This window comes from Cetorhinus maximus, chromosome 5 (genome assembly GCF_964194155.1).
Source record: "Cetorhinus maximus chromosome 5, sCetMax3.hap1.1, whole genome shotgun sequence".
In the NCBI taxonomy this organism is placed as follows: domain Eukaryota; kingdom Metazoa; phylum Chordata; class Chondrichthyes; order Lamniformes; family Cetorhinidae; genus Cetorhinus; species Cetorhinus maximus.
Genome location: NC_135883.1, coordinates 18,694,787 through 18,716,977, shown reverse-complemented (window position 1 = coordinate 18,716,977; position 22,191 = coordinate 18,694,787). Strand labels below are relative to the sequence as shown.

General features: G+C 40.5%; 1 protein-coding gene and 1 long non-coding RNA gene across 5 annotated transcripts in view; both read left to right on the top strand.

Moving 5' to 3' along the window:
* wdcp (WD repeat and coiled coil containing) overlaps positions 1-11,885 on the top strand; it is a 31,299-nt gene extending 19,414 nt beyond the window's left edge. For 3 of the 4 annotated variants that reach the window (XM_078541560.1, XM_078541561.1, XM_078541562.1), the window contains exon 4: positions 8,270-11,885. In XM_078541560.1, coding sequence (XP_078397686.1) covers positions 8,270-8,445 — 176 coding nt within the window. In that variant the 3' untranslated portion in view covers positions 8,446-11,885. The remainder of the gene's footprint in view (positions 1-8,269) is intronic. The other variant, XM_078541563.1, reaches the window with a different exon arrangement.
* Positions 11,886-11,923: 38 nt separating this feature from the next.
* On the top strand, positions 11,924-15,859 carry LOC144680508 (uncharacterized). Its single transcript, XR_013576569.1, has 3 exons — positions 11,924-12,161; positions 12,195-14,748; positions 14,788-15,859. It is a non-coding gene; the product is annotated as an uncharacterized LOC144680508 (long non-coding RNA).
* Positions 15,860-22,191: the final 6,332 nt, after the last annotated feature.

Below are 22,191 nucleotides of genomic sequence, written 5' to 3'. Positions count from 1 at the left end.
AGCCAGCCGGAGGCAGGGAGTGGTGGATGGAGACCACTGTCCTCTTTTCAAAGAAGATGCAGAGAGCCCTCAGCTCCTGGTGGGGAGTGGGAGGTGTAGAAAGATTGAATATGCATGGTGAAGAGATAGTTAGCGCCAGGAAATTAAAAACTGTTAAAGTGGCAGAGGGCATTGGAAGAGTCACAGATGTAGGTGAGAAGAGACTGGGCAAGGGAGAAAAAATAGTTGAGATAAGAAGAAAACAATTCAGTAGGGCAAGAACCGACTGAAATGATAGGTCTACCAGTTCTGTTTGTGTATCTTGGGGTGGAAGTGGAAGCAGGTTGCTCAGGGTTGGGGGACCATCCTGTAGAGCTTGTGTCACCAGAATAGATGCAACGGAGAAACTGGGAGAATGGAATGGAGCCTTTATAGGAAGCATGGTGTGAGGAAGTCAAGGTAACTATATAAGAGTCTGTGGGTTTATAGTGAATATTAGTTGATAGCATATCCCCATAAATGGAGACAGAGGAATTGAGAATGGGAAGGGGTAGTAAAGGGAAGATCTCCAGAGGAGATGAGGTCAGAAAAGGTGAGATCAGCAGAAACCTGGAGATAATAGCTTGATGTTCAGCATTGGGGTCATGACCCAGGGAGAGGTAAAAGTGTCAGAGAGTTGGCGTTTGGCCACTGCAAGGTAGAGTTAATTGTGATTAATTTAGGTTAATATTGAGCATATAGAAACCTTCTAAAGAAGATTTGTAGAAATAAATGAAAATACAATAAAATTGCTTAATAAACCTGTCAAAACATTACTACACATATTGTGCTATCTTGTAGCTGCACAACTTGAAGTTTTTTGCACTGTTCCAATATGATGCATTTTGCAGAACTGAATGCAGTTCACACATGTTTGTTTGTAATGTACAGAGCTAGATAGATACAATCTTTAGGAGTAATATTGATCAATGACACTGACATATTTCAGTTTGATCATATTCCCTTTTATGCAATTGCTTCAGTTTAATTTATTCAGTTAGGAAATGGAGAACTTCCTCTTAATGGCAAAAATTTGCATTGTATTAGCTATAGTGCTGAAAGATTTAGTACAGGAGAATTTCTTTAGGATTGAAAGCAAACATAGGAGAATGAAATAAATAGCTTGCGTTTATATAGCACCTTATCATGCCAATTATTCCAACATGTTCAACTTTTAACTTCCTTCCAAACTACTTTTGCTTTAGTAGTAAAAACAAGCTTGGCTCCTTTTTTCAGTGCCCTTTATGCACCTAATAATTTTAATCAGGTTGAATCTGCTGTATTCCAACTAAAATTTTCTTTCTTGTAGGCTTTACATAATGTATTCTTATTTCTTATCTCAATTTTATTTTCTCTATTTGTTTAGTTTATACTTATTTCTCTGATATGCTTTTGTCTTGTATATTTAATATAGTTTTAAAGGCTTTCTATTTTTCTTCATTAATGCCTCTCTCAACAGCATATACTAATTTATTTAATTTGTTCCTCATTCTATTTGTTTATTTTCTTGTAATCAAATATTTCTCCCTACTCGTTGATGGTGCCAATTGCCAGATCTGAAATTCCCAAGAGATTTCATTACTTCTAACTTGCAAGCTATTAGGATGGCATCTAAAATCACTAGAAAGAATTTGAGTTTCCTCTAGTATGATCCATTACACATCAGCTTGAAAATTGTTGCTCAGTGTTATGGATGAACCTGTTCCTTTGTCTGCCCTTTTGACAAAAGCATTAATCCATTTGTTTTATTTCCATTGGACATTCCTAGTTAATCACACATTATGACACCATTGTGCAGTGTACAAAATCATATAGTTTTACCATAAAAAATACTGTTACCTCCTTTACCCGCCCTGAGAGTTTGGTATCACTTTGCTAACACTATAATTTATTTTTGCGTCCAGTCAAAAAAAAACACTTTATTTTCTCTTGAGATACTATTCACAATTTCCTTGTCATCCTTATTATTTTATACATATAAAGCTAGTCCTCATATCATTACTATCTGTCCTGAACAAGCTATATCCTTGAATGTAGAATTCACTGCTATATTTTGGGGCATGCCATGTCTGCACAGTTCACAAAATATCAATTTTTACTTCTGCTACTGTTGCTTCAAGTTCCAGTATTTTATTCCTAATGCTTCCAGCATTTAGGTAAAAGCTCTTTATCGATTCCATACTTTGTCTATCTTTTTAACCCCTTCTTTAAAAATTGTGCCTAATTTATTTCTTTATCTTGTCTTATCAATCTCAATTTTTCAAACTTCTCAGGTAACACTTCTATTCAGCTTTTTCTGACTCCCTACTCCTTCCCAATTTAGATTGCAACGTAACTTGATAAAACCATTGATTTGTTTTGTGTAATCTAACTATTAGCAGTCATGATTTTAACGATATCCTAGCAACCCACAGCAATTCAAAGAGATGCTCTTTCACCTTATTGATGCAGCAGCAAAAAAACAATCTCACTAATTGTCATATGATGGTCAGGACAACCTTGGAGCTAAAATTAGAACAGGATTTTTGCATAAGCTGTTCTGAACTCCTAAGAATTGAAATTTTTGTCAAGTAACAGCTGCACATTTAACACGATCCACTTTATCTAGTAAAGGAATTGAACAGACAGAAACCATATCTGACATTTAATGTGGGGAGGTTGGTTATTGGAAAATTGTCATACAATATGATTGATCACTAAAGATTGATGAAATTAAGTCTCCCTCTCCCTCCACCCACACCCCCACCCCATCCGCACTCCTCCATGGCTGACAGTGTGGCACAGAAGATACTTCAAAGGTTTGTATTAAATTAACATTATGTACACAAGTTTAAAAAGAATAAAATTTAACCTGAATCATAAATGGCCTTGGCCTTATTTGAGAATGTCCATTAAATACAATTATTGTCCAATCTTACATTTTTTTCTGATGAAATCCACAAAAGCATAAATTTGGGCCATTGTGAGTTGACTTGACGATTGAAGAGTTCAAGAGCTGTTTGACTACCTGCCATTTTTAGCTGTTATTTTTACAAACTGGGAAGGTCCTAAATTCAATCCCAGTTTGTGTTATCAGCTAATTTTTAAAATAATGTATTCTTTTATTACTGAGACCAGCTTTTAATTCCAGATTTATTGATCGAATTCAACCCATGTCCCCAGACCACTACCCTGGGCCTCTAGATTACTAGCCCAGTGACATTACCATACGCCACCATCTGCCCCTGATTTCAGCTGGGTCATCAAAAAGAAGGCAATAATTGACCTTGGTCCATATCTTACACCCTTCCTGTGGTCAACCTTTAATGGAAAAGACTTCATTCCCTTCTATTTCTTTCCAATTTTTGCTGTCTTTCCTAACTTGTCTGGTAATACTTGGTGTTAATTCACCTCTTTGAACTTCTGTAAATGATGTAATATAAATGAAAGTTGTTGAACTTTGATTAATACATTTTTAAACTATTATAACGAATAGTGGGATGGTACGTGTTTTCATGCTGTGCTGACTCTCTGAAATCTACTTAATCATAATTTTGCTGTTTTCTCCAGTTCTGCTGATTCACTTACAATTTTGCAATGTTACAGCGATAGTTTTCTTTAACAGGTTCTATACAAGAAATTAACTCAGCAAGGGTGGGAAGGGGACAGGACAAATTAATAGACTGATACCTGAGAGATGATAATCACTCATCACGATATACATTTATCCTGATAACTCCAGGTGAATTGCCCCTAGTTAAGTTTCTGTATTAGCTCATATAATGTATTTAATTTTTGAAATGAGTGTCATCAGACTGTTACAGTTTAATTGTTTTGATTGGCTAAATGTGCAGGCTTCAATATATGACAGTGTATTTCAGCCTTTGAGTTTCTTTGCTGCATAAGCACTGTGCAGATACTTGTTTCTCATGTATAATACAAAAATCTGCTTTTGTAGGCTAGTGAGCATAAACATGCGTGAATTAATTGGAAATGTAACAAGTCTTGGATGAGCAGTTAACCCATTTTTAAATATGCCTTTGAAGAGGTATGCAATATTATGACAAACTTCTGATCCCTCCAACTGATGGACAGAAAACATTCTAACAAATTGTACGGAGGCGACCTTAAGTCTTGTTCGTGCCATAGCGGTTGCTCAGGAGCCCCACTCTGGCATGGCAGTCTCTGCTGCATTTGCTGCAGAGGAAGACAGTGGGCTGAGAAGTTGAATGATTCACTGGCCTCTGTTTTCTCTGGGTCCTCTTCTCAGCCAGCTGAGCTTTTTGTTTCTGCACGCCTCTTCCAATGCCCTTCCAAACAGTCAACCTCCAGAGGCCATGGCTGTCATTGACTGTGTCCCAGTTGACAGTGTCAATGCCTGCCTTCTTCATATCTCGTTTGCAGGTGTCCTTGTAATGGAGGTATGGACGCCCAGGAGGTCATGACCCAGTGGCCAACTCACTGTACAGAAGGAATTTGGTAAATGGCTGTCATCCATTTGATGAACATGGCCAAGCCAGCACAGACATAGTTGGCTTATCTTATAGCTATCAGCTTATGCTGATAGAATTAGCATGCTCCAGGAAGTCTGAGTTAGTCCTTGTCTTGCCAAGACTTACGTCTGAGAGAGTGAAGGTGGAAACTGTTCAGCAGTGATGGGCAACCGAGGCTAGTGAGTGGGCCGCATGAGTAGCTGTCCTTCATCTCAGTGGGCTGCAAGGTTGAAATCGGGCATGTACACTAACCATGACCCCATGAATAAGAATTTGCAGGGTGTGCTAATTGAACCATTGCAGCGCTTTGATTGGATGTAGAGAGAGTGCACGGCTCTCACAGTCAATGTTGTGCACAATCAGCACATACCTCATTTCATGTGCCCTTGCTTTGCATGTGTCACTTAAGTAATACCGGTAGGAAAAAAACTACACGGACAGAAACCAGTGGAATCTGGCAACCCTGCGTGTGGGCAACTGTCAACAGAATGTCTTTGGGGCTGCACTCAGAACTCTGATGGGCTGCATGTGGCCCGCAGGCTGCCCACTGCTGCTCTAAAGGGGTGAGAGAGCCTGTCCGTTTTTCCACCTTGGGTGTTTTTCAGAGTGGAGCAACTCTGATTAGGATTTGGTCCACCTTTGTCTTGGATCACAGGCAAGCAAGGCTGAACTGCTTTCTGTCAGATCTGGTATGTAAGGAGACATCCCCTGTAGATCAATGGAAGGCATATGACAGCAGCAAAGAGAAGAATATGCCAGACTGTCAGTGCCAGGACACAACTCTGTTTGACCCCACTGCAGATCTCAAAGGGTTTTGCTGTTGCACCATCATAGCTGACCTTACCCATCATATTGTCATGGAAAGAGATCATTGACCAGCTCTATTGGATAGTCAATTTTCTCCAGCTTAAATAGAGTGCTTCTGCTCGAATACCTTGGTGGGCTTGATGAAGGCAATATATATAGTTCTCTCCTTCGTTCACAGCATTTCTCTTGCAGCTGCCAGACTGAGATCATGTCAGTTGCAAACCTTCCAGGTCTGAAACCACACTGGGATTCAGGGTAGATGCTTTCAGTCAAAATCTGCAGTCTGACAAGAGAAATGTGGGCAAATACTTTTCCCATGATACTCAACAGGGAGATGCCTCAATAATTGTTGCAATCACTGCGTTTGCCCTTGTTCTTGTTCAGGATCATAATCTTTGCATTACGCATATTCTGGGGCACACCCCCTACCTCCAGCAGCTAAGACTGTGTAGAAATTTCAGGAGTGCTGGCTTCCCATGCTTTCAGGTGGTGTAGCATCAGCACCTGGAGCTTTGCCCATGGCAAGCGTGTCAGTAGCTTTGCTAAGCTCCTCCACAGTGGATTCAATATCCAGCTCTATCATGACAGGGTAGGCTTTCTGTGTTCTCTCAAGCTTCCCTGCTGATGGTGGTCTCCCGAAAGTACAGCTCAAGGTAGTGTTCAACCCATCTCTGCAACTGTTTATTGCAGTCGGTGATGACTTTCCCTGCCTTTGTTTTCATTGGACCCAACTTTCTTTGCTGATGGACCTCTTGCCTTTTTGATCCCTTCATGCATGCCCCTGATATTCCCTGTGTCGAAGGACATCTGGATAATCTGGCAAAATTGTGACCAGTAGTCATTGATGCATCACCTTGCGGTTTGTTGGACTTTATTTCGAGCAGCTCTTAGTGCATTCAGAGTTTTCTCGCTCGGATGCCTGTTGTAATTAAGAGATAGCTGCATGTGTTGAGAATGCTGTTCAGTCACATTTGGTGATGATCAGATCCAGCTGTTGCCAGTGCCCTGGTCTGGATGTCTCCAGGACCCCTTGCAACCTGTTTTTTTTTCTGAAAGAAGGTGTTAGTTACACAAAGCTCATGGCAGCAGCAAAGCTCGTAATTTCTGTCCAATCTTATTTACCTTTCCTAGGCCATGATGCCCGGGGAAGGAACCCACGACTCGTGGTCCATGCCCATTCTTGCTTTGAAATCCCCCAGTAGGTAAAGATGTTCCGACTCGGGGATTCTGCTGATAAGTGTCAAGCTCCTCATAGAATTGGTCCTTCACTTCTGTAGTTGTGCACAGCGTTGAAGGATAGATACTCATGAGTTCACTGACCCTGTTTGAGTTGCGAGGTGGATGGAGAGAACACATTATGAACCATTTGTGTGGGGTTCTATCCTTGAGCGTAGTGAGTTTGTCACAGCGAAGCTTGCACCTTGCTCACGTGTTTCGTCGGAACTCTTCCTCTGCCAGATGAGCATATAATGGTTTTCTTTCAGTGATCTGCTCTCAGCAAGCTTGGTTTCTTGCAAGGTAGCTAAGTCAATGTTCAGCCTATCCATGCCAATCACACTTGTCTTGTGCACTTTATCAACCAGTTGCAAGTTGTCTATCAGTCCCGTGCTCACAGCCCTGATGTTCCAGCTTGCTAATCAAAGAGTTGGCATTTTCTTTCTTTTCGTTTGCCTTGTTTGTTTGCCTGGTGCAATGGATTCCATGCACTTGTTCAGCAGACACTCTAAGCTCCAAGCACCCATTGAAGCAGATGGATCGTGGCAGGTTAGCACCTTACTCGTCAGGGGCTGCCTGACTTGAGGTGGCAGGTGGCTGACCAGTGGGACATGATGGTCCCTCCCAGCATCAAAGACAGCCTGTAGCACCCGTTCTCTATGCCTATCAAGTTGGGCTTATCACTCGTAACTGCTGTTCCCCATGTTGTGTTAATGCTGTGCAGCAAAACTGGAGTGCCTTCTCCAGGATGCAAGCCTGGGCTATATTTATTGGAGACCCCGGGCTGCCCAAATGTCAGGACCCCCCTCGGCTCCCCCAGTTGAGTCTGAAGGGACGCAAAGCAGTGGCTTGGTCGCAGGAGTTGCTGGAAAGATCACATGTTTAGACACCTGTTTGCCTTTCGGATGCACTCCACATTTTTTGTCAGGTTTTACTCCAGTCTCCTTCAACTCTCCCAAGGTATCCACTCAGCAGCGGAGCTATTTTTCCATAGCTGGGAGGGTGGACCATGAGTAACAGGGCGTGTCCACATGCCTGTGGGCCTGCACACTGCATGTCTGGAGGCCAAACCTCCCTGAGTTTCTGCAGTATAAGCTTGGACCACTGGAAAGGTTTGAGCTGAAAAATTAACTTACTGGTATTGTTCATTAGTCTTCATCCTTATCCTGCATTGACCCTGCTGTGGGATGATAGTTGTACCAGGAATGAGGAGCCATAACTCTACTTTCCTGCAGGCTGATCCTTCATGATTGTAAAAGGGTAAATCAAGAAGCAAACTGAAAGCATGTTTATATCCTGATTTATGTACGTGTCAGTTTCTTGGGTAGCTGTAGGTGTTCTACTACACTGGTGTCACACCATTTACTTGGGTGATTATTGATGAAATTTGCCTATGTGCAGCAGTTTTGAATTGAGCAACATTAAACCACAAGTAATTGAATCAATAGCAATTACGTGAATTCATTGTGAAATTGGTAATGTTAGAATATCATATGTCAACTGCATTTAATGTTCAGTTTGCAATTTTGTGCATCAGAGTATCTAGGAAAGCATTTAAGATCGAAGTTCCTGAAGAAAATTGAAGTTATTTTACAGGAACTAAGATCATAAAAGATGTGTATTTCTGAGGTTCAGTTTTTTTTTGTTGCAAACATTACTTGCTTAATAAACATTAAGTTCTCTACATTTATTTTGTAGGTTTCTTTCATTGTGTTTTGAATATTATCTTGTAGTAATCCTTTTACTTTCAATTGTAGGTTCTAACTGGATAGTTCTAACGGCAGATGGCGATGGATTTGTTCCATTAACATTCCAACCCAAACAGGAAATTATGATTCGTGATGGGATGCAAGCTACAGGACCTATAGAATTCCTGCCACCTCCATCTCCAACTGACAGTATCAATTTGGAAAATCAGAAGAGTACACTATAACCTTGTACAGAATGTTGTGAAATGCTTTCTTTAACCTAGTTAAGTATGGTTTTCACATATAAGCGATGGAATAATGAAGCAATTTGAATTTTTGTGAGCAGGTAGCTGTTCACACACATTGTCTGAAGATTTTCTTTTTGCTGCAGACTGCATTAGGAACATAGACATAGGAGTAGGCATTCAGCACCTCAAGTCTGTGATGCCATTCAGTGACTGTTAAGCCTCTGAACTGCATTCATCTACTTTTGCTCCATTTCCTTTTATACCATTGGCTGGCAAAGAAATCTGTCAATCTGAGATTTAAAATTATTAATTGAGCTAACATCTACTGCTTATTGTGGGGAAAATGTTTCACATTTCTACCGCCCTTTGTGAGAAGGAGCATTTCCTAACTCCTCTTCTGAATGGCCTGGTGCTGATTTTAAGGTTATGTCCTCTTGTCCTAAACTACCCTATTGGCAAAAATAAATTCTCTCTCTCTGCTTATCAATTCCTTACAAATTCTAAAATACCTCAATCAAATCACCTTTTACTTTGTCTATTCCAGGAATAAAATTCCTGAGTCGCTGGCCAACAAGAACTTGTATTAATAAAACGGCTTTAACATGATAAAACTTCCCAAGGCACTTCACAGAAACATTATAAAGCAAAATACCACACCAAACCACGAGTTACTAGGTTAAGTGACCAAAAGCATGGTCAAAGAGATCATTTTTAAGGAGTTTCTTAAAGAAGGAAAGTGGGTAGAGAGGCAGCGAGTTGTAGGGAAGGATTTCCAGAGCTTGGGGCATAGGCAACTGAAGGCACCGCCACCAATGGTGGAGTGATTAAACTTGAGAATGCCCAAGAGGTCAGATTAAGCTGAGTGTGGAAATCTGAAGGTTGGAGGAGGTTAGAGATAGGAAGGGGTGAGTCTATGGAGGGATTTGAAAACAAGTATGAGGATTTTTAAATTTTAAAGTAAGACATTGCTTTAGGGAAGACAATGTAGTTCAGTGAGATGAAGGGAGGGATGATAGGTGAATGATACATGGTGCGAATTAGGACATGGGCAGTAGAGTTTTGGATGATCTCAAGTTTACAGAGGGTAGAATGTGGGAGATCAAGCAGTTCATTGGAATAGTCAAGTCTAAAGGTAACAAAGGCATGGATAAGGGTTTCAGCAGCATATTAGCTGAGGAAAGGCCAAGTCAGGCGATGTTTCAGAGGTGGAAATAGGCGATCTTTGTGATGATGTGTCTATTGTGAGGGAATCTGTTTCTTTTGGTTTGCGCTGTGTGTTTTCGGGGCCGAAGGCTACAACTTCTGGCATACCCGTGGCTCCAGCGCAAGCGCAGTGTGACGGAGATAGGCTGCACATGCTCAAGGATGGGCTAAAACCTGACCACGGGACCTGGGGAAATTGCGCGAAAAGTTTGCTCATGTGACCAGGTATGCTGTGCAAAAACGCAACCTCAGGACCAGTTGACAAGATTCAGTGGAAGAAGGTTGGCAGAAGTGCTGCTGGGGCTCAGAGAAGCTTGGGATCAGTATCAGCTCAGTGAAGCTGAAGAGCTGTCTTCATAGTGCAGCTGGAAGCTGGAGCACAGGAGGAAGCCAGTGGGGAATAGTTGTCTGCTCAGTGAAGCTGAAAGGGTTGTCTGCTCCATGAAGCTGACAGTTCGGGCAAAGAAAAGCCTGTGAGCAGTGGTGTTCTGTTTAGTGCAGCTAGCGAGCTGGGATTGTGCCAGTGATTCGATGCTGGGGCATTGCCTTGTAAACCCAATGGGATGCAGTCTTTGGAGAAGAGATTGAGCAGCTGAGAGATAAGCAGTCGTTGGGGCAGACTGAGATGGAGCCCTATTGCTTGACAAAACTCATTGCAGGTAGGAAAAAAGAGGGCTTTTATTGGGTGGTGGGGTGGGGGTGGGGTGGGGGGGGTGTTGGTTGGAATGGCTGTTGAAGGGAAATCAAAGGTTAATCCCTTGAGGAAGGAGGTTGGAAGGACTTTGTGATTCACAGTGATCACTGATGCCTGGGTGGACTGCTGAGAATTTTGTGGGAACTGTCTTGGCTGTGTTTGCCATGGGTGTGTAGTTTGTGGTTTGTGTTTCACCACAGTTTGCCTGTTAATTATGTTTGACTCATGTTAATTCTGGATGTTAGAGTATAGGATAGATGGTATTGACTGTTTGCCCTGCCAGCTGTTATATAGTAAAAGTTCTTCTGTTTGTTTAGAAACTGTGGAATCTTGTGGCTTTATTCTCTTATGTAACTGGAATTTCATTTTTTTTTAACTTTACAACGCAAATTACTGATCCCTAACCAGATCGTAATAAAATTGGGGCTCTTTGCAGGATTTCGAATGCATGGACAGATACAGGTGCTGGGATTTGCTAAAGTTAAGGCTAACAGGATCTCATGATGAATTTTACTTTACTTACTGAAAAGCATGATGGCTTTGTCAGTTGCTACGACTTTCCCGAAGAGGGAAGATTTAACCAAGCGACACGCAACTATTAACCAAGGTTAAGTTAGTAGCATTAACCGAAAAGTTGAATTTAGAGTTAAAATCAGGGGCCAAAAAGCAGATACAGTTGAAGTAATGGTACAGCATCTGGGATTGGAAGAAGAAAAGCCTGACCCAGGTAGAATGCAACTTGAGTTGGCTCGACTTCAATTGCAGATGAAGCAGCTTGGGGTAGAGAAAGCAAAAACTTGAAAAAGAGGAGAAAGAAAGAACAAAAGAAATGGAATTGTGAAGGCTTGAACTTGAACTCCAGAGAGTTAGCAAGGGAGTAATGAGATAAGGAAAGAGTTTCAAAGAGAGGAAAAAAAATCAGACAGCATGAACTGGCTAAAGATAAGCTTAGGTTAACAGGGTGAAAGAGAGATTACTAGTTCGGAGGATGAGTTGAGTCCCACTCCAAGCTTTGATGTAACAATGAATCTTCACCTAGTGCCTAAATTCACTGAGGAAGGAGTTGAGAGATATGTTATCTCGTTTGAAAAAGTGGCTACAAAGGGTGGCCAACAGATGCAAGAACTCTTAGTTTGCAAAGCATCTTAGTGGGGAAAGCAATAGATGTTTATTTTAGTAGTTCAGAAGAAAAATCCTCAAATTATGAGACAGTTAAAACTGCAATACTTAAAGTATATGAACTTGTCCCTGAAGTGTATCAATTAAAATTTTGGACTTTGAAGAAAAGACTGAATGAAACATTTATAGAATTTGCCGGGGGAAAAGAAATGTTGGACAGGTGGTTTTGATCAGTGAAGTTAGAAGATACTTTTGACCACGTGAGAAAGGTGATGATAATGCAAGAATCTTGAAACAGCATCCCAGTAGCCATCAGGTCATACCTGGAAAACTGCAAGGTTTCTAAAGTAAGCGAAGCTGCAGTTCTGGCAAATGAGTATGATATATCACATAGGCAGCTAAGAGGCAGTAGATCTCCAATTGTAAACCCACACAGGAGTCGGAAAGGTAGGCCAAATGCAAATTAATCAGCTTCAAATGATAGTGAAGGGGAGAGCAAGAAGGAAAACACTGATTATCTCCAAGGTGGTCAAGAAAATAGTGTAGAAGATGCGGGAGAGTCCAAAAGGACGACATATTTTCATTGTCATAAATTTGGACATGTGAAAGCAAATTGTTGGAAGTTAAAGCGTAAATCAGTGGCACTAGAGCGAATAAAAATTTCCAGAGAGAAAGCTGCAGCAGAAAGTGAAGCTTGGTGGGAAATCCACTGCTTCTAATGTTTTTACAGTGGGAATAGATGGAGATGCAAAAGTTTATGACGGGTTTATATTTGAAGGGGAAGTTACTCCATTTTTGTCCAAGAAAACCAAGAAAGATTGTTATCCTTAGAGACAATAGTTTGGCTCGGAGTTTGTTAGCAAAGGATTTAGACTTTTTAAAAAAAAAGTTCACTGCATTAAAATGTATTAATACAGGGTATTAATGAGAAGTGTGTGCCTATCCCATTGTATAGAGTAAATTTAAATTGTGCTCTGATAAAGGGGTCTTAAGCGGTTGGAATTGTTTCCAAATTACCATTAAAAGCGATGTAGCAGGCAGTATTGTTTTCCACCGCCTCTCTGTGCCCCCAAGAACTCTGTGCAGATTTTAGCCCCCTTTTGCCTAATTACTATACATTAGTTTGAAAAATATGTCCTTAATCAAATTTTGAGGTCAAAAATGAAACACTGTTAGAATTTTCATCTTAACACTGCTATTGTAGATAATTAAAGCAGGAGGAGACAGTGCTAAATTGTAAACAAAAAATCCAAAAAAATTTTAAACATCAAAAATTATAAAAATTCTATGAAAATAAGGACTTACTAATTTTCTTAGCTTTTTCCAGAGTGGAGCGTGTTAGCAAAATTTCGTGTTTTTAAGAAATAGTCTCATTTATATAACTTTTGGTACAGAGTGAAACGCATTCTCCCTTTCCATCTTTGAAAATAGTATTTTATTCAGACTACTTTGTTCAAATTGGCTTAAACCTTCACAACAAAAAGTTATTCATATAGGACCTTTAAGGTAATAAAATATCTCAAGGCATTTCAGAGGAGTATTATAAAACAGTATGACACCGAGCCACATAGGAGAAATTAGGTCAGATGACCAAAAGCTTGGTCTAAGAATTGGGTTTCAATGCGTATTTTAAAGGAAGAATGTGAGGTACAGAGGCGGGGTGGGTATTCCGGAGCTTGGGGCCTAGGCAACTGACGGCACAACTGCCAATGGTGGAATGATTAAAATCAGGGATGTACATGAGGCCATTAATTAAGAGGAGTGTAGGGAGGGTTGTGGGATTGGAGGAGATTGCAGAGGTAGAGAAGGGTGAGGCCATAGAGGGACTTGAAAACATGCAAATAATTTTAAGATCAAGACATTGCTTCACTGGGAGCCAATGTTGCTTAAGCAATTTAAAACTTGTTACATTATTCAGATTTCTTACTGAACCCTTTGGATTTTGAAATCATGAATGCTTTTGAGCTACATGCTGCTCAATTGTTGCCAACATTGTAATTTTCTGAATTACTACAAATTTAGTTTAAAACAGCATTCCATCTCAGCCATCTCCCATAACTCAAGGCAGTCATGCCCGTATTTAAAATTGAAGAACCTAAAGATCACAGTGGGATTGTCCATTTTTACGTTTGCCAGCCTGCAATTTACTGTCCATTTATTTAACGAGCAGGGGATTGTAGCTGACAAATGCAGAAACAGAAAATTGCAGCCCACCTGTAAGACATCTAATCACTGTGGTATTTTTTTGGTAACCGGAAGATTGAGGTGCCATTGCAGATTAAGAAACAAATCAGCAGCATTGGCCAATAATTGTTTGAACTACCACCTTCCCTTGTTGTCTTGTAGAAGCTATAGTGATGCCTGCAATAAAAGTCTTGTTTGTGAGAGATCACCTATGTCTAGGCAGAACAAATCTTGAAAGTCTGACATTTGCATATGTGAAATAACCTGGAAGCTGGAGACCATGGCTGGAGAAGATTGGTTTTATCATTAAATGAGAAGTCATCCAAAATGATTTTACGACTCACTTAGTTGTTTCTGTACTTTCATTTGTGTAAAATAAACTGTATTTCTTTGGATTGGAAAGAGCAAGAATACGAAATTAACAGCAAAATATGAGAAAGGGTAGGAGTTTTTAAACCTGGCATTCCTATTGCAACCCCTAAAATCACTGAAGCTATTAGTAATCTCAGTCCAATCGTCATACTGTTAAGAATGTATTTTTCAAATCTAAAGTCAGCAGGCTAGATTTTCTGCTATTGTATCTTTGCCTGTCAGGACTTACCACAATGATGGCTTTGCCAATTTTCCAGCCTCAAGTCAGTTAAATAATTTTGATGAGCTCCCCATCTTCTGCTGAAGAGCCTGCCTTGAGGAAGCTCACAGATTAACTGTTGGGCCTTGGCTCTTTCCACAGCTTAGCTGGCAGCTTCTGAGCTGTCTGTTCAAGTTATTTACAAAATATCAAAAAAATTCATTTTCTTTGGATGCCTTTTTTATTCCTTTAGAAATTTTAAATGCCCCACCCAATGTTATAGGCAGTACCAAAGATGAATCAGCATTACTGATGTCCAGTTTTGCCATGGTACAAATGGCAAATACATCAGTTGCGGTATTTCCCATCATTTGTGTAGTATCTGAATATGCCCATGGGTATTTGGATGGGTGCATTCTATGCATCCCATTAATTTTGGCAGAAAACCCAAAAAGTATGGAGTGCCAGTGGAAAAACTTGTAAACCAGTGTCCTACTCACATCTGCTGGAGTTACACCAACTGCCTGATGTAATTTTCAGTAGGTATTCTACCCCAGCCTATTTGCAGTTTTTTTTTATGACATAGTGGCTCATGATGAAAAGCAGATTCTTGTACCCAAAGCTTTCAACCTTCCAACATGAAATATTTACTGTGACCTCCCAAGTAACCGTTTAAAAAAAGCTAATTTAGCATACATCTTTGATGATAAATCATAGTTTTGAGCGGAATAGAGTGTTATTGTTCAAAACTTGACTTTATTCAGCTGATTATATCTATTGTATCTGTTGCAGCAAAGATTTGTAACAAACGTGAAGAAAGATTTCTGGGAACTTTCATCTTGTCTATTGTTTGATGCACTCTTGCTCTTGAAAATTGTGTTATACTGTATACTTCAAAGAAAATCTCAAGTAGTGAACAACTTGGAGAACTGAAAGATCCCTTAATGTTACATTTGATGGGTTATTTTTTGTTTTGCTGTCTAACTTAGAGATGCAGCTGGAAACTACATATAACATTGGCTATTTCTCAGGCTAGGCTGTAGACATTAGGGTTGATTTACTGAGTAAATGCTAGCAACAAGGAGCCTTTCCCACTGCCAGTTTATAGCAATAAATTGCCCTCGTGCTTTTTTCCTGGATAGATCATCGCACTATTGGTGGGCAAAATGTGCTGTTGCTGTAGTATGTTGGAGATAATCATCCAAAACGGCAAGGTTTTATTAAAGCCTTAGAAGCAGCAGATGCACTGCTTCTTGGTCAGAATCCACACTGGTGAACTATTTTTGTGTTTAGCTTCACGTTCATATATTTATTTTAAAATGTAGTTACTGTATCTTACATTTCTTAGATTATATTTTATCATTCTTATGAACTCAGTTGGCTAGACAGCGAGCAGGTGGATTAGGTTAACGCCAACAGCATGGTTGAGGAGGACTTGGGCCGGCTTTCTTACCCTACCCATAGTATTCGGTGAACATTTGCCAAGGATCTTGCCTTCAGGCAGAGAGCTCAAGAAGAATGTAACAATATACATTGTTAGAGACAGCACCTGTTAAAAAGCTATTTTGGAGTGAATTGATCTTCATTTCACAAGCCAAAAAATGGGCTGTCTATACAAATAAAATTTATTTGATTTAGAAGTAGGTTTTTTGACCTGATTTCTTTTGTACACCATCAGTTGACTGCAACAGGGCATTACAGAAATTCATACAGAAAAATCTCTAATTTAGTTCAAGCTTGGACAGAATGAATCTGTAATTTTAAACTGCTTGTTCAATCAAGGTTACATTCCTTTAAGTGAGGAAACTCCCTGCCTTTAAATTTCCACATTTCCAGATCTCTGTAATCTTGTAATTGATTTTCATTTTTCTCCATCTTAATCTCAGATGCCAAATCAATCTGATGTCCAAGTTCAAGAACAATAGCTATTTGAAGCTTTATTTTATATCGCTTTCATGAACCGAAATTGGCTCCATCACCTTTTCTTTGTTCAACAAATTTCATAGCAGTGAAATCAAACAACAATTAAATTGTTTACATATTAACTCATACGTTTCCTTTCATTTACTCTGGTACAATGTACCATTTCTGATCTTATAAAAGGTTCAATTAATTTCAATAGTTATAAATAAGAAAACCACCTTGATACTGTTTTGCAATATAATTGAGAGAGGTTGTTTGCAACAGATATCCATGTTATGTACCCTTGTGATTCTACAAAAGAATTGCAGGAAGCCAGCCTGGATTACATTCTATGTTGTCTTCTAATACCAGTCTGAGGATGTAAAAACTACACAGAAAAATGCAATTAATCTTTACTGTGAAGAAAAACATCTTTCATAAATTTTTAAGTGATAATTGTGTGTAAGGGTCAGTTTTCCTGAATACAGCACCCCAGGTGTGCCTGAATGAGGAACCTCTAACACCCAGCCTCTGCTCCCATAGGGCTGCTGACAAGTTTCCTGCATGCTATTGAAAGACCTACATTGCAGCAGGCAAAGGTGTATAATTTCATCCTTTTGTGTTAATGCTGTCACAATGAAAGACTGGAGGAGTCGATCCTGACTCAACTGCCTTGACATTTCTCCTGCACGCTATCTCCCAGCTTACAGCTGATGATGTGCTCTGATTACCATCTGGTGTGAAAAGAGCTTGCTTTACTTCAAATGTGGATGTGGTCCACATTTTAACAGGCTGTTGGAAGGCTTTTTCCATCAGTCCAGAATTGAGAAAATTATTCCTGGAAACCTTAATCTGTCTGATCCTTATCTACCACTGTGTATTTTTATGCTAGGATTACATAGCTAACATGGAAACAGCTTGTTCAGAGCTAATGATTGGTGGATGGACTGTATGTGTAAAACAAAAAGAAATAATTCTGTGCCTTACCCAGTTTGGCCAAGGGGCTACTTACTTAACCTTACAAATACCTCATTTTGAATTTATATTGCTTTTTCTAATGTTTTTGGTGTTTTATCTTGTCTAAGAACTCTGATAACTTTTTCTATAATACATGAAACACCTATACAATATTCTGCAGTTTATCTTTCATTCTGTTCTGGTATTTCCAACTTGTATTTGATTACAGAATATATTTTTAGTCATCGTAAAATTTGCTTGCTTGGTCATAAAGCCAAAGTACTAAACACTACTAAAATATTCACATATATAATTGTAAGTGTAAATTCAAAGGATGATCAATATATTTAATCTCAATCTATATAATTTAATTGGTATATCTTTCAATATAACATGGAATCAAAAAGGCAGATAGATGAGGATGAAATCAATTTTGCGACCTACATGAACATGAGTCAAGCATCAAGTTTTGAATATGAATTTTGCATTGGCGGGTGAAAGAATGATATGAACTTGTAACAGTGTAAAACACATTTTATGCCAAGAAAAGTTCATGAAGGAATTCACTTTAGGTTTAAATGCATTGATCAAATTATAGCATCTTTAAAGGTTGAAGAAAGAAATTGCATTTATATAGTACCTTTCATATGTGCCAAAAATGTTTTGCAGTCAATTTTTGGAGTGCCGTCATTGTTATGCCAGCCAACATCGTCGTTAACTTGTGAACAGAAAGGTCATACAAACAGCAGTGAGATAAACCAGCAGTTAATTTGTACAAGTGCTGGTGTTTGAGGGATATTTGTTGGTGAGGACAGCAGGCTGTTCCTGCTGAAATAGTACAATGGAACACTTTTATGGCGACATCAACAGGCAAATAGTCTCCCAACCTTGGACGGTCCACTTTTACCTCCTACCCAAAATCCACAAACAGCACTGTCCTGGCTGACCGATCGTGTCAGCCTGTTCCTGCCCCACGGAACTAATTTCTCGCTATCTTGACTCCATTCTCTCTCCCCTTGTCCAGTCCCTTCCCACCTATATCCATGATTCCTCTGACACCCTACATCATATGAACAATTTCCAGTTCCCTGGCCCCAACCGCCGCCTCTTCACCATGGACGTCCACTTCCTCTACACCTCCATTCCCCACCAGGATGGTCTGAGGGCTCTCCGCTTCTTCCTCGAACAGAGACCCGAACAATCCCCATCCACCACTACTCTCCTCCGTCTGGCTGAACTTGTTCTCACACTGAATAATTTCTCCTTAAGCTCCTCTCACTTCCTCCAAATAAAAGGTGTGGCTATGGGTACCCGCATGGGCCCCAGCTATGCCTGTCTCTTTATGGGGTATGTGGAACATTCCTTGTTCCAGTCCTACTCCAGCCCCCTCCCACAACTCTTTCTCCGGTACATCGATGATTGCTTCGGTGCTGCTTCATGCTCTCGTCTGGACTTGGAAAAATGTATTAATTTTGCTTCCAATTTCCACCCCTCCATTTTTACATGGTCCATCTCTGACACTTCCCTTCCCTTCCTTGACCTCTCTGTCTCAATTTATGGTGATAGACTGTCCACCAGTATTCATTACAAGCCTACCGACTCCCACAACTGCCTCGACTACAGCTCCACACACCCCGCTTCCTGTAAGGACTCCATCCCATTGTCTCAGTGCCTTCGCCTCCGTTGCATCTGTTCTGATGATGCCACTTTCAAAAACAGTTCCTCTGACGTGTCTTCCTTCTTCCTTAACCGAGGTTTTCCACCCACGATGGTTGAAAGGGCCCTCAACCGTGTCCGGCCCATCTCCCACACATCCGCCCTCACACCTTCCTCTCCCTCCCAGAACCATGATAGGGTCCCCCTTGTCCTCACTTATCACCCCACCAGCCTCCGCATTCAAAGGATCATCCTCCGCCATTTCTGCCAACTCCAGCATGATGCCACCACCAAACACATCTTCCCTTCACCCCCCTGGCAGCATTCCGCAGGGATCATTCCCTCCGGGACACCCTGGTCCACTCCTCCATCACCCCCTACACCTCAACCCCCTCCCATGGCACCTTCCCATGCAACCGCAGAAGGTGCAACACCTGCCCCTTTACTTCCCCTCTCCTCACCGTCCAAGGGCCCAAACACTCCTTTCAAGTGAAGCAGCATTTCACTTGCACTTCCCTCAATTTAGCCTACTGCATTCGTTGCACCCAATGCGGTTTCCGTTACAGTGGAGAGACCAAACACAGACTGGGTGACCGCTTTGCAGAACACCTTCGGTCTGTCCGCAAGCATGACCTCCCTGTCGCTTGCCATTTCAACACTCCACCCTGCTCTCATGCCCACATGTCCATACTTGGCCTGCTGCATTGTTCCAGTGAAGCTCAGCGCAAACTGGAGGAACAGCACCTCATCTTCTGACTAGGCACTTTACAGCCTTCCGGACTGAATGTTAAGTTCAACAATTTTAGGTCATGAACTCTCTCCTCCATCCCTACCCCCTTTCCGATCCCCCCCTTTTTCCAATAATTTATATAGATTTTTCTTTTCCCACCTATTTCCATTATTTTTAAATGTATTTCCATCCATTGTTTTATCTCTATCTTTTAGCCTATTTCGATCCCTTCCCGTCACCCCACCCCCACTAGGGCTATCTGTACCTTGCTTGTCCTGCTTTCTACCCTTAATTAGCACATTCCTTAGATAATATCACCACCTTCAACACCTCTTTGTCCTTTTGTCTGTGACATCTTTTGGTTATCTCCACCTATCACTGGCCCTCTATCCAGCTCTACCTGTCCCCGCCCGCCCCCCCCCCCCCCCCCCCCCCCAACCCCTTTAAACCAGCTCATATTTCACCTCTTTTCTATTTTTACTTAGTTCTGTTGAAGAGTCATACGGACTCGAAACGTTAACTGTGTTCCTCTCCGCAGATGCTGCCAGACCTGCTGAGTTTTTCCAGGTATTTTTGTTTTGGATTTCCAGCATCCGCAGTTTTTTGCTTTTAAACAGTTTAACATCTTATCTAACAGATAGCACCTCTGACAATTTAGTATTCACATTACAGCATTGAAATATCAGCAAAGATTGAATAGTCAACTCCAGTAGTTGGCCCTAAACACACAACCTTCTGACTCAGGCAAAGATGCTACTGCTGAACCGAGATGAAATTTAATGTAAATTGATTAAATATTAGGTTTTCACTTTCAATAAAACTATTTTGCCAGATTTGAATGCTGTGCCAGATGTAATTATTTCAGAACTCTGACTGGAATTGGCTTTTTAGATACATTACACAACTGTGACCTTAACAAATCGTTGATATATTTTTGGAGTACCCCATTAGCTTATGTACACAGCACATGCATCGGTTTATTAGTAGCGTATGCTACAAAAGGCAAGAGTGGCAAATGCGAATACTCTGGTAGTGTATGTGTCTGCATGATCTAGTGACGGGAGGCAAAAAAGTTTACTTTGCACAATGTGCATGAAAAATGTCAGACAGAGATGAGCAAATTTAAAATTACACACTCTTATGCTTTCAATTGGTGTTCTCTCCCCACCCACACCGCCTCCCTCCCCGACTCCAGCACTTACGATTATTCCTAGAAGGCCTTGGAGATGCTCGCCTGGAAAATCAATTCATAAATGTTGCATTCCATTTAATTCTACAGTATTGCTTCACTTAGTAAGTGAAATTTTTAAAACTGCAATAAAGTTCTACTGATTTATTAGATTGTTCACTGCAGAATTGTAAATCGGGGTTATAAGGATATGGTAGTTTGTTGCAAGAGTTAATGTACAAACATGTTGCCCACAAAGATACTTATACCTTGGATATGAAATGACCTCTGTTGCAGTAAGGAACTGGCCCAGCTCCCTCTTGAAAGTAGAGAGTTAGCACTCGTCACACCAGCTGGCATTGTGTTCCAGAAGCTCACTACTCTCTGGGAAAAGAAAATATGCCAAATATCCAATCTATTCCTAGTCTTAAATGGTTTAAGTTCATGTCCCTTTGTCTTCCCCAGTCTGTTAAACTGTAATAATCTATCAATATCTAACCCTTTAATGATTTTATAGACCTCTATCAATTCACCTCAAACTGTTTGCTGCTCTAAAGTAAATAGACCAAGATCCTTGAGTCTGAGTAGCCAAGATGCTTTAAGCTGGGAATCATTCTTGTAAGTCTCCTCTAGACCTTTTCCAACTATATCACCACTTATGTAGGGACACAAACAGTGGGTGTAATACCCTAAATGTACCCTGACCACTGACCTGTACAGTGTCAAAACACTGTCCTTTGATTTATGCTGGATAGTTAAATTAATTCAACCCAATACTCGTTAGCTTCAGCTATAGTTTCTCCTCATTGGCCATGAGCCTTCAGTGATCTGTGCTCAATAACACTAAGATCTTTTCCTCTCTCAACCTCTTTCAGTATTGTTCCTTTCAAAAGTTCATCATCATCACTTTTTGCATTCATTTTTAAGAAACAGTTCCAATAGTGTTTTACTGGGAAATCCTCAATGCTACCATTCAACTTGTGCATATGTGATTAGCTACAGCCTCTTTTATTCATGAAGACTCAGTTTAAAATTCTAAAAACATGCGTAAGGCTAGCTAATCAAATTTCTTCACTTTTGGAGGCTGTTCCACACTATTAAAATCCCCTCATTGCGTAACTTCTTCAAATGGGCAAGTACTAAAAGTGATATGGCCCACAGGCACAACTTTGCATCATGACAGCTATGTGCATCTAAGAGTTACACTGCTTGGAGAAGAGGAGACATCTGGACCAGCTGTGGTGTGACCCCATGCTGTTTGATAGCAGCATGTACAAGGGAGTAATAGTCTACTGGACCTGCCTTCAGAAAGGAATTACTGCAGCAGTAGAAGGCTTTTCGAACATCCTTTGAGGTCATCAGCAAAAGCTACAGTACACTACTGACATCACAGAGACTTGTGGAAACTGTTTATAGAAACGTAGAGTATCCCAGTTCAAGCTAATGATCATTATCAAGGAAATGTCAAACCAATAAAGGAGCAAGCACGATGCTGAGTTCTCTCATGTTTGTTGCTGTTATGACTGAGACTTTGGGTACTATAAAGTCTCTCTTCAGAT